The 13,188-nt window shown below is 39.1% G+C and overlaps 1 protein-coding gene across 1 annotated transcript; it reads right to left on the bottom strand.

Moving 5' to 3' along the window:
* Nucleotides 1-9,334: 9,334 nt before the first annotated feature.
* GJD4 (gap junction protein delta 4) lies at nt 9,335-12,466 on the bottom strand. The gene is made up of 2 exons (XM_044677760.1): nt 12,403-12,466; nt 9,335-10,488 (listed from the first exon to the last, which is right to left on the bottom strand). Exons 1-2 carry the CDS (start codon nt 12,464-12,466, stop codon nt 9,335-9,337), a joined length of 1,218 nt encoding a protein of 405 aa, XP_044533695.1.
* Between the last annotated feature and the right edge of the window lie 722 nt (nt 12,467-13,188).

The raw sequence follows: 13,188 nt of genomic DNA, 5'->3' as shown, positions 1-13,188 counted from the left end.
CCAGATTATTAAGGATTTGGTATTTTGTCCTAGAATCCTGTTGGCAAACCTATGACATGGGTGCCAGAACATGCTGGAGGGGGCTGCTCCCATTCCCCTCTCCATGTGTGCCTGAGGACATTTCTCACATCACCTGCCCCTCTGCCCAGCAGCCCAATGGGAGTGCTTCCTCTCTCCCCTGTCTGAGGTAAGGGGGTGGTTCACATGCCACATGAGAGTTGCAGTTTGTAAACTTGGTCTCTGAAAGGTTCACCATCACTGTCCTAGAAGCAAGAGGAAGGCACTGAAGTTTCTTGAGCAGAGGAGTAACATTGTCAGACATTCAATCATAACTCTGCCCTACTCAATAAATTTCAAAGGCTCCCTATTCACTGCTAAATAAAGTTTAAAGTCTTTAGTTTGACACTAACAAACCATCCTCAATCTAGAGTTGACTTATCTTCATAGCTGTTCACATATTTCCTTCAAAAACCCTACACTCTAGCCCTGTGTTGGGGAACCTATGGCATATGTGCTGGAGAATACCAGAGGGGGCTGTTCCCTTCCCCCTCTCCACATGTGTCTGAGGACATTTCTCATATGACCCACCCCTCTGCCCAGAAGCCCAATGCGAGAGTTTTCTTCCTCTGTTGAGGTACAGCTTGGGGTAAGGTGGGGAGCTTACATGAGGGATGAGGGTTCCCATGAAATGTCTTTTATCTAGGGCAGTATTAACATGGGGGCCATGGGACTTTTTGTTCCTATATCTCTAGTTCTTCTACTAGCCCATGCTGTTGTATGGCACAGCCATGATTCCCAAAATCTCATTTGTAAGCTTTACCTTCAGTGACCTATAACCTGAGTTATGCACCTGCCACTCCCAGCTTCCCACCACTATGGAAGTCCTCTCCCAGACTCACCTTCCCCTCTAAACCTCAGAGGGGCAAGAGTTCTTTCCTTCTATACTCATGACATCAACCTCTATCTCCCCCCCATCAAAGGTTTTTATCCCTGCTTAGGTTTCCAGTTATTGCTCTACCTTTGCCCAGAGTCTATTCAACCTGGAAAAGCAAGTGAAGCCAGCAAAACTGAGATTTATTTTAGAGTCAATCAAACAACACGCATTTATTAAGCACCCACTTTGTGCCAGGCACTACCTAAGCACTAAGAATACAATGGCAAAACAGGAAATGGTCTCTGCTCTCAAGAAACTTAGAGTCTAATTGGGGAGAACAGTATAAAGATATAGTGGTATATAAAAAAAAAAAAAAAAGATAACTTTGGTGGGAAGGCTCTATGAGCTTTGATGGCCCAGAAATGTAAAAAGACTTGGTGGTTTTAGTTGGGAGAATATTAAAAGGTTTGGTCTCCAGGGAAATGAATAATTATCAATCCCCAATTAAAGAATAACCTCAAGTCAAAATGATTTTTATGGAAGTTTATTTACATATGAGAAGAGGAAGAGAAAAAAAGAAAATCAGAGAGAGGATAGGATAGGATAAGTGTTCTAACACACTAAGTAATTTGCTCTAACTTCCTTGTTCAACCCATGCAGATCTAATTAATCCTCAGTCAGAGGAGGCTCAGCTTTGAGCCTAAGGCCAGAGGGCCAAAGGGCCCCTGGAGATGAATGAAGCAGAAGCTTCAGTCACAGAGTCTCTTTTGAAAGAACAGTTTCTTTAGAGAAGTCAAGGAAGATTTAGTCTTTACACTCACCACGTGTAATTCCAAGGGAGAGATTAACAGCAGTCCCACTTAGTCCAAGGTCTCTGCTAGTAGTTGGAGCTCTTCCAGGTCCTAGACATCCACCACAAGAAGAAGCGAGCATCCAAGAGCCAAGAAAGCAAGACCTGGAAGTTCTTTCAATTTATCCAGGCCATTTCTTTCATCATTTCCTGTGCCTTCCTCTTTTTACATGTCCAGTCACAACAGACGTTTTTCTTAGGACTGCCTAGGGGGCAGTCAGTCAATTCTGATTTGTCACCCATTCTTGCACACATGGGTCACAGACCTCCCCACTTGAGAGTTAAGTGGAGTTGTTTATACTTTTGGTGATTAGATTTGAGAATGGACAAGGTAGGTCTAATCTCATTATCACAACTAGGAATTCCAAAAGTTAGAAATGGATAAGGAATATAGTTTAGATGTGTGGGTTACATTGTGGAAAGGCTAGAGAAAAGAGGAAATATAATCAAATGCATGATTTTTATAGGTTGTTATGGTTTTACAGGTGTTTTAGTTTGGAATAGGACCTTGAAAAAGATTGAAGAGTTTCCTTCTCCTAAGTCCTCAAAAAAAAGGTTTAATAGAGGGAGGCTAGACGGTCCAGTGCAGTGATGGGCAAACTATGGCCCCTGGGCCAGATGCAGCCCCTTGAAATGTTCTTATCCGACCAATTGACATTATTCCTAATATGACGAATACAATGAGTAGGATACAATACAATGAAACTTGGAAAGAGTTGCCTTAGAAACAGACTGATAGATGAGCATTTTCTTTCCTTTGGCCCCCTCTTTAAAAAGTTTGCCATCACTGGTCCAGTTGATTGAGAGCCAGGCTGAGAGACAGGAATTCCTGGCTTCAAATCTGGGCTCTGACACTTTCTAGTTGTGTGACCCTGGACAAGTCACTCAGCCCCCATTGCTTCACCCTTACTACTCTTCTGCTTTGGGATCAATACACAGTATTGTTTCTGAGTTTTAAAAAAATAGATTTGACAACCAAAAAAGATAACAATGTCATCATCTTGACACTATAATCAAGATTTTGGAAGAGGGGATAAATAACATATCAGTGACTGCACCCACACACATCATTATGTGTCCAATTACTAGTAGTCATCCAAAAAGTTGGATCATCCCCAAGAATGTCACAAACACCCCTGAAATTCTTATTAATCTGATTTACTCTCTAGAACCATTGTGGTGATTTAGAAGCATTCCCAATGTTGATATCGTATTCCCAAATTTCTTTGAGGGAATTATGGGCTTCAAAATAAATTTTTTCATTAAAAAAAAGCTCTATCATTCTCCAAATGATAACTAGTCAAAGAATATAAATAAGCAGTTTTCAAAGGAAAATATAAGAGCTATATGAAAAAATGCTCTAAAATCACTACTAATCAGCGAACTTCAAATTGAAACAACTCTGAAGGACTACTTCATACCTATTAAATTGGCTAAAATGATAAAAAGAAAATGCAAATGACAAATGTTGGAGAGGAAGTGGGAAAATAGACACACTAATTCCCAATCGGTGTACCTTTGAACTAGTCCAATCATTCTGGAAAACAATTTGGAATTATGATCCCAAAGCTATTAAACTGTATATGCCCTTTGACTCATTTGTTATTGGATCGATTCCCCCAAAGAAATTAAAGATTGAAGGACATGTGCCAAAATAGTTATAGCAGCTCTTTTTTGTGGTGGCACCAATTGGAAACTACGAGGATGCCCATAAATTAAGGAATGGCTGAACAAGTTGTGGCTTATGATTGTGATGGAATACTATTGTGCTATAGGAAATGATGATGGAGATGATTTCAGAACAACCTGAGAACACTTATCTGAAATGATACAAAAGGAAACAACCAAACCAGGAGAATGATTTACACGGTAACAACAATGTTGTAAAGATAATCAGCTTTATAAGACTTAGTAACTTTGGTCCATACAATGACCAACCAGGATCCCAAAGAACTCATGATCAAGTATGCCATCCATTTCAGCATGAGTGCATAACACATATACACACATGTGTGTATATATATATATATATATACTATTAAATTTAGTGTATATCTTTAGAGTGTACACATATACCTGTATATATAGTCCACATGTAAAAGTGAACATATATGATATATAATAGTAGATAGTGTACATATAGTATACATGATATACAGTATATATATATATATATATATATTTATATGTACATATATACACTTAGAAATGTATATGTTCACTATTATCATTATTAAATCTGGTACGATTCTGGAACTAGCCTATGGAGTTTTTGCAATCTTCTTACAATCCTAGGGCAAGAGGAATGGGTCAAGTTTCCTAACACAGAGTCCACACTGAGTCAAGGAAATTTATCTTGTCACCAGCCTAACCCTTCCCAAGACACTGAGTGGTCACAACTGAAGAAGTTTGGGTTTTGACTGTACTTTCCACATTAAGCAGTTTTGACAGAATTGTTCATTTTTCCACTGGGTGGTTTGCCATCACACAGCATTTCGTCTTCACACTGGCAGATCCTCTTCAATTCTCGATTTCCTGTGGAGCCGCTAAAAGGGCTCTGCCTCTTCTTCTGTGAGACAAGCATAAGCTGGACATTATTTTCCTTGTAGTTTCTCAATTGTATAAAACAACCACATGACTGTATATATATACAATTATATACACAACTGGTGTTTACACAGGACTTTAGTTACATGGTCTCATTTGATCTTTACAACAGGTACATGGTGGGAACTAATTTTTGACTGGACCTGTGATTTCCCTCATTGATGTAGGGAGTTTTCTCTCATTATTATCCCTCTTTTTATAATGGGTAGAGCACTAAGACAGTCTGAACAATTGATTTCAAATCTGGCTTGAGATACTTATTAACTGTGTGACCTTGGACAAGCCACTTAATCTCTGACAGCCTCCTTGAATATGTTTCCTCAAATATAAAATGTGGAGAGAAACAGCTAAGTGGTTCAGTGGATTGAGAGCCAGACCTGGAGTCAGAAGGTCTTGGGTTCCAATCCAGATTCAGACACTTCCTAGATTTGTGACCCTGGGCAAGTCACTTAACCCTGTTTGCCTTAATTTCTTCAGTCAGAGAAGGAAATGGCAGACCATTCCAGTATCTTTGCCAAGAAAACCACCAATAGGGTCAGGGAGAGTCAAACACTGAATGACTAAACAATAATAAGTGCAGAGTTCTTTACAAATATTATTTCATTTGGTGCCTACCTCTTACCATTCTTCTACCTTAGAACCAATATACTGTATTGATTCTAAGATGGAAGTTAAAGTTTTAAAAAAGGGGGATAAAAATAGCAGCTACCTGCCAGTTATTATGCTGACTAAATGAAATAAAATTTTAAAAAGCACTTATCTCAATGCTTAGTATGTAGTAGGCATTTAATAAATGTTTATTCCTCTTAAAGAGACTCCATCACCCCCATCAATGAAGATCTTTAAGCATGTAACTTGCCTAGAGTCATTCAGCCAGAATGTGTCACAGTCAGAACTTGAACTCAGGTCTTCATTCTAAGGTCCACTAACTACATCCATATTGAAGTTAGATAAATAATTTGCACCCAAGATCACAAAAATACTAAGTGTCAGAAGTGGTTTTCAAACCCACGTTAGCCTTGACTCCAAATCCAAGAATCTTTTCCCTGTAACACACTCTCTCTCCCAGGTGCTCTGTACCTCAGTTGATTCTACATTCAAAGGACACTTTCCAGATCTTTGTTGTTGAATGACTGAGTGAGGAAGCCCAAGAAGGCTCATCAATAGAATCTTTCAAAATCCAATTCTGCATTTCTAACACAGAGATAGGTAGCTCTTTTCTTTCTTTTAATAAAAAAGAAAACAATCATACCTTAATGCCTCTCAAATTTCATTTTGTTAATTTGCCCAGGTCTCCCCCAGAGAAGATCACTCTGGTATAAAAGTTAGTCCTGGTCAAGTGGGTCCACGTGCATGAGAGCCTGCAGCACTGAGTTTTAGGGCAGAGCATTCATTTCTTCCAAGCCCTGATGGTCAGTTTCCATTAAATGCTTCATTGGTTCTAGAAGGTTTCTTGTCCTCAAGAACTTTCACACAGAATCACAGAACTTTCTGAAGGACCCATCCTAGGAACTAAATTAATAAACTTGAGATAAATAAATAACATTACAGGGGGCAGCTGGGTAGCTTAGTGGAGTGAGAGTCAGGCCTAGAGACAGGAGGTCCTAGGTTCAAACCTGGCCTCAGCCATTTCCCAGCTGTGTGACCCTGGGCAAGTCACTTGACTCCCATTGCCCACCCTTACCACTCTTCCACCTATGAGACAATACACCGAAGTACAAGGGTTTAAAAAAAATAACATTACAATAGACAGCAAGATGATTCCCTTCTAGAGGGTAAAGGCCATGCAGTATTATAAAGATAGCTGAGTGACCCTGGGCAAGTCACTTAACCCTATTTGCTTCAATTTCTTCTATAAAACGGAGATTAAAATGACAAACCTCTCCAGCATTTTTGCCAAGAAAACCCCAAATGGAATCACAAAGAGTTGGGCACAACTGAAACAACTCAACAACAGCAATAATGCAGAGATCAAACCATCTCATACTCCATGTGTGATTTATTCATATGCCATACTTAATAGTATAAAATATGCTAAAAAAATCCATCTTTGTTAATTCCCTACAACTCTGTCATATTGAGATAGAATATATTTCAGTGTGTAAACTTTGTGGCTCATGTTGAAATAATCCAACTTAATTAGTAATACTGGTTTTTAAACATCTAAATAACCCAAAAGCTAATAAGCTATCTATTAATGTTACAGTGAGGATAGCCAACATTTATATAGCACAGTAAATGCCAGCCACTGCTTTAAAATCATCATCTCACTTGATCCTCATAACAACCCTGAAGGGAGGTGGTATTATTATTCCTATTTTACAGATGATGAAACTGAGGTTACGTGTGATAACAACAGTAGGCGGTCATATTTCTATAGCTTGTTAAGACTTATGGAGGGCTTTTTTCACAAGTTAGGCAATGCTGGTGTTATTATTCACATTTTACAAAAGGGAAAACCAGCGTCCAGAAATTTAATTGACTTGTTCATAGTCATATAGCCTTGAAAGTGTCAGAGCCAGTGTTATTAGCCCCATTTTACATATTAAAAAAGTTGAGAAATATACTTGCCTATGGATGTGTTGCATAGTATCCAGATAGCACATCAATCAATGTCTTCTGAAGGCAGTTTTGTAGTTTGGGGTTGAATCCCATAGACCAGTGGTTCCCAAACATTTTTGGCCTACCGCCCCCTTTCCAGAAAAAATATTACTTAGCTCCCCCTGTCACATACTATCACCACCCCCTTACAGTTATTCACCACCCCCAAATGCACTTGTGGCTATCACTGCCCACCCTGGATCACTGCAGCACCCACCAGGGGGCGGTGGCGCCCACTTTGGGAATCACTGCCATAGAAGAACCAAGGGTGAATCCAAGACTGAGCTTTGACCAGCTGCGTGGCCTTAATTAAATTACTCATCTGCCTCAGTTTCCTCTCTCCTGTGTAACAGGAGGCTGATCATTGACTAGTATCTTTGGGTCTGTTTTTCAGGGAGACAAGCATTTGCTTTCATCCCTGAGGAGTATTTGGGTCTATTTCAGTTTTTAACCTGGAAAGTAAACTGGCATCATACCCACAACAGGAACTTCCTAAAGGGAGACATACGTAGCCTTTGAAGGTCTGAGAATAGAAGTGGTGACTTCAAGATCTGAGCAAGGGCAACTGTGGAGCACAGTGTTTAGAGTGCCAAGCCTAGAGTCAGGAGGACCTGGATATAATTCTGGCCTCAGATACTTCCTAGTTATGTGACCCTGGGCTAGTCACTCAACCCTGATTGCCTAGCCTTTACTGATCTTCTGTATTAGAACTGATACTAAGACAGAAAGTAAGAGTTAAACATAATAATAATAAAAGAATCCAGCAGCTTTGAAGAAGCTACATCTCTATCCCCACCTTAACTGAGACTTAAAGAGCCATGATGGAAAGAAGTATCCATAGAGGGGAAACAAATAAATGGAGAAACTGAAAAAATAAAGCTGAAATGAGAGCTGAGCTGCTACAGAAAGGCAATAGGAAGGGCGAACCAGGCTCTACCAGAGCAGAAGGCTCAGTAGAATTTACCACTTCAAATATTCCCCCAACAAAAGAAAGGTATTCATTCCTGAACTTTCCCTTCTATACCTGTCCAATAATAGACAGTGTAATATGGTTTACTCACTTATTTTTACCTAAATGTTTCCTGTATCTTGATTATTGCCTTAAACATAAAGAGACCAGGATTTAGGTAGATGGACACAAAACTTTAAATTGAGAAACAAACTCAAACCTCTGTTGATATTAGGAACTTTCCTAACTGGGAGCTCTGAGCTATTCTGATTGTATCAATAATTTTTCATTGAATGTAAACCCCATAAAACAGCAAAGGAAGAGGCCACATGGACTTGAGACCATGATATTGCCCTAAAAGTCAGCTAGTTGTTATAACAGGATTTAGCTGATTGAATCTCTAACCTCCACAGAAGGAAGGGAAAGGTTGGCAAGGTGGAAGCAGACCAGGGACAGGTTAGGTTGTTCTCTTCCCTTTCTAGGTAGGAAGAGGGAGTACCCCAGAAGAGTTGAGTACCTTATTCAGCACCATTTATTATTGTTAAAATAATTTAAAATAAGGAGATCAGCCTATATGATAGCTAAGGTTCCTTCCAAGTCAAACCTTCTATGATTCTGGCTCCCACTAAGCCAATTATAATTCTCTTCTCATCCAGACAACAAACTACTTCCCAATAACCCATGAAAACACAAATGAGCTCTATTAGTACAAGGAAAAACACTTCACACTAAACATGTTAGAAGAGAATTAGCCAGACTCTGACACCTATAACAACAATAAGATTAGCAATGACCTAACATGTCTGTTTTTCATTATAAGTTTCCCAGTTTGTATCTGGATGTTGCCGGTGGGGTAGAGACCTGCCACAATATTTCTGTGGGCACTGATACAGTCTCACCTTCTTAGTTTTTGCTCTTAAAAAGTCTTGAGGTGCATGTAGCATTTTTTAAACAAAGTGGTCCCATGTGATAACCCTTTAGAAGTATTCAGGGGAAGTATTCAAGTGAATTACTGAAGATAAAGCTTAAAATTAGTTTTTCAATTCAATTTTGTACCCAAACAGAATCTTTTTTTGCCTGTGTTTAGGTTTTCATGGAGAAACAGGAGCAAAAATAAAGTCAAAATAAGTAATATCGTGAACTTAGAGTGATATTTCTAGGGATAATAGCCTAACTTTTAGAAAGCAGAAATCTTATCTTCCAGTAGTCAGTCTTACTGAAATTGGTTCTGTGAAGAGAACCTATCCAAGTTTCCTTTGTAGGACCTGTTTTTCTCCTTTGCCAGGTTTGCTTTCTGCTCATCATTCCTCCCTGGATATTTCCATGTGCCAAGTAAATTTAAGGTTGAATCTTTCTTATGGTTTCCATCTTCCATGACTGTGGCTGCTGGTACTGGAGGGCCTTAGGAAGGCCAGATTTCTCAGATCTTCCTAACCCCCTGGGTATCATCCTTTCATACCCATTCAGACTTCTTGGCCCGTAGGTAGCCTGGGCTGCCGCAGCTCACAGGAGAGGTAGAAGGTTTCGGCTCATTGGATGAATAATGTCCTCCAAGTCTGCTTCGAGGGCCAGAGGCAAACTCTTCAAGCTGGGGGTTGTCTTTGGACCTGCCAACCTCTTTGAAAGGCCTGCTTTGCCTCTCTTTAGAAGCTATCCCTTGCTGTTCACTGCCATTGGACATCACGTCGCTGCCATCTTCATCCAGAAAAGTCATTCTTCCAGATGAGCAAGACTTACGACCAGGGCTATTAAGGTTTGACCTGGAAGCTATATCTTTAGGCCACAACATAGAAGGAAGAGGGATATCATCTTCCCCTCGAGACTCAGGCCACCCAGCATTCTCACTAGTTTGACTAACCCTTTTCACCCGTTTTGGAGGCTCCCGCCCTACCTCTGAGCTCAAACAGTGTTTGGCTTGACCAGGAGGAAAGTGCGGGGGGCCCTGATCTTCACTGACACAAACGTTTTTCATCATCCGTTTAGCCAAATGCTTCCGTCTCAGCCATCTCTGCATGCAACAAATCAGGTCAATAAAACTTAGAAGAAAGGACAGAGCGCTGACTCCCCAAATAAAAAGCATCATGATTGATTTCTCTGTGGGCCGGGAGATATAGCAATCTACCGTGCTTGTACAAGGAGAATGGTAGCAGGAGAATCGCTTTGGAACCCAGAATCCGAAGAGATAGTATTGGGCACCACCAAAAGCAGCTTCAGTCAGGATCCTCAGAAGAAGTTGTATTATATACGCAGTGGAAAAGTCAGGGAAATTTCGTTGAGAACAGCCAGATCCCTTCACTACTCTCTGGTCAGGGAGGGTATGCCTTGCTTTACAAAAATCTGGTTGGCGGGCCCCCATGGCAGCATGGAGGGCTCCTTTGTGAAAGACATAAACACTGAACAGGGCATATGGTAGGAGAACAGATACGTTCTGGATCAGCCAAAATCGGAAGTGAGATACAGGAGAGAACATGTCATAGCATACATTGGAGCATCCTGGTTGCAAAGTATTGCAAACAAATCTCTCTTGTTCGTCTTGGTAGATTGGATAGCCTGCCAAAATAATTATCACTATCCTCAGCATGATCATGAAGATGAGCCAGATCTTCCCTAGAAAAGAACAAATTGGTATGAAAAAATATGAGAACCAAGAAGTATGAAAACAATTCTCAGAATACTGGAAGTGAGAAGCAAATTCCAAAGTAAGAAGAGGACAGGGGAGCCATTGAGTATGCTTTTTGGTTTGTTTGGGAGTTGCTTTGTTTATAAATCTGAAGTCTATGGAGTAAATCTACTCTGAACAGGACATTTAACATCTAAGCTCCTTGTGACTCCATTTTCCATAAACTAAGCCTATGTTTCTTCTTAAGGGCTTCAAGATTATTAGACAAAAAAAGTATACTAAGAATTAATTCATTAATTCATCCTCTACTATTTTGAACTTTTTAAAAGTCCAGTTATCTCTGGGTGGAGCTGAAATTTATTTTTATATTGTCTCTGAAAAAAAGTGCTTGCTAAGTCAGCTAATGGTGTAAATAAGACTATAGAACAGTGGTTCCTAAACTTTTTTGGCCTACCGCCCCCTTTCCAGAAAAAAAAATATTACTTAGCTCCCCTGGAAATTAATTTTTTTTAAATTTTAATAGCAATTAATAGGAAAGATAATTGCACCTGTGGCCATCACCGCCTCCCTGGATTGCTACAGCACCCACCAGGGGGCGGTGGTGCCCACTTTGGGAATCACTGCTATAGAAGATATGTTTAAATCTCTTAATGAAAGAAACTGTTTTAAAAGGATTTCGATTCCACATGGTAACACTCAGTACACAGATAAATGTGGCTAATATCTGTTTATAGGAACACTCCACAGAATTTATGCTGGGTAACACTGTTAGCAATTAACATTGCTATTTGTGCTTGGAAATTTTCAAACTAAGCTTGTTCAAATGTCTCTGATAAAACTGACTTTTCAGTGATCCAAACTACCTTCCATTTAATGAGATCCAAATTTGTGAAAGTTGCTATCATCTGTGAATGGAAATTAAAAGAAATTTTTTTTTTACTTTTCAAAATCTACCCAGGAAACTAAATAACTTAAAAGAAACATTTCTCATCCATTGGGTGAGACCAAGGCAATTTTTAAATGCTTGAGTTCTGTATCTAGAGAGTAAAAACAATAGTACCAAAAAAAGAATCTTGTCCTGGGGATCAAAAGTTTCAAGTTCAATCCCTTTTCTGCCATGTGTGAACTTGGGGAAGTCGTGCCAAGTTTCTGAGACTCAAAATATTTCTCAATATTTTCTCAAAATATAAGTAAAGGGGTTGAACTGAGTGATTTCTAAGGACCAAATTATGATATCCTATCTCTAGACCTATGATACTATGAATATTGCCTATAATGGGGGGGGAGTGTCAGACAGGGACAAAAAGTCATATAGTAGTCTATTACCTATTAAAGCAGTGGGAAAAAGTGAAATAAACACAGGATGACAAATTTTTTTAAAATTTACAACACAAGTTGCTCTTCAAAGGCATAAGAAAATAGAATATCAATTAAGTATTTAAAATGATTAAAAACTAAACAGGAAATAAGCTGGAAGAAAAAAAATAATTAGAGAATAACTTCTGGTTTATTTTTGCAAAATTGTCTCCATTCCTGGTAATTTGAGTAAAGGAATAACAGCATAAAAATATCCTTTCCCACCTGCTCTAGTCTTCAAACACTCATGTCAATGAAAGGAGAATTGGTTAGATTTCAAACACCATTTCACTTAAGTAATCACAGTGGAATGAGAGTAAAATTAAAAAAAGAAGAAGAAGAAGAAAGAAAAAAAGGAAGCAAACACAGAGCCTCCTGGGGTAAAAATATATTCTTGGGTCCTTTACTGGCAAAAACATAGAAGCTTGTTCTTTAAAGTTAACCAGCAAAACTAAAAACAGAAAAAGAAGCCAGGTTCTAGAAGAGAGATGGAATTCTGTCATTTTTGATAAAGAGAAAAGAAAGATTAAAAAAATAAAACTCACCCACAATTGTTACATTGCAGTTCAATGTGATGATTAGAAATCCCAGCAAATCCCAACGTTCCATATTTCAGTAACTCTCCAGACTCTCAGTAGCAAGCAATCTTGGAATGTGGTACTTTCCAGACCAAAAGAATATGGGAAAATTCCTCAGGATTACATGTTTGCTTGTTTGTTAACTAGAAAGAGTCCTAACAAATAAGCCTGGAAATGATGAGGTGGGGAGAAGTCCATTGACAGAAACCCAATTTCTTGTTCGTCAGGTTTAAACTTCAGGCAACTCATTGCTTCCAAGGCTGGCCATTTCCTGACAACTGCAAAGAGACAAAAAGATGACAGCAGTCATCTAAGCCATTGTAAGTTATTCTTACCCTCTCCGGGGCATTCCAACCTCTTGGCGTTACTCCCATGTCTCAGTTGTGAGAGTCAGGTGTCTTCAGAATATATGTAATGCAGTTTTATTAGAGGTCCAAAAATATCAATTACCTCACCCCCAGAATAGTAGAGATCAGAAATGGAAAGATTTGAGGGACACTATGCTTTTCTTTCAAAAAGGAGTTTCTTTCTGGGTTATCCCCTTCTTGTAAATATTTCCACAGCATCCTCTATTAAGAGAACTATTTCCTCTAATGAGCATGCCTTGATCACAAACCACAATGGCCATCATCTTTATTTTAAATTCCTACAACACTGAAGAATACATGTCATTAACATATTATTTTGCTCTACTTTATATTACTTTTCCCCCTTATTTCAGGCATGAGTCTTTTTTTCCCCTAAATCGATGAA

The sequence above is a fragment of the Gracilinanus agilis genome, chromosome 5, assembly GCF_016433145.1.
Source record: "Gracilinanus agilis isolate LMUSP501 chromosome 5, AgileGrace, whole genome shotgun sequence".
Lineage (NCBI taxonomy): Eukaryota > Metazoa > Chordata > Mammalia > Didelphimorphia > Didelphidae > Gracilinanus > Gracilinanus agilis.
This window is presented reverse-complemented; position numbering and strand designations above follow the sequence as displayed.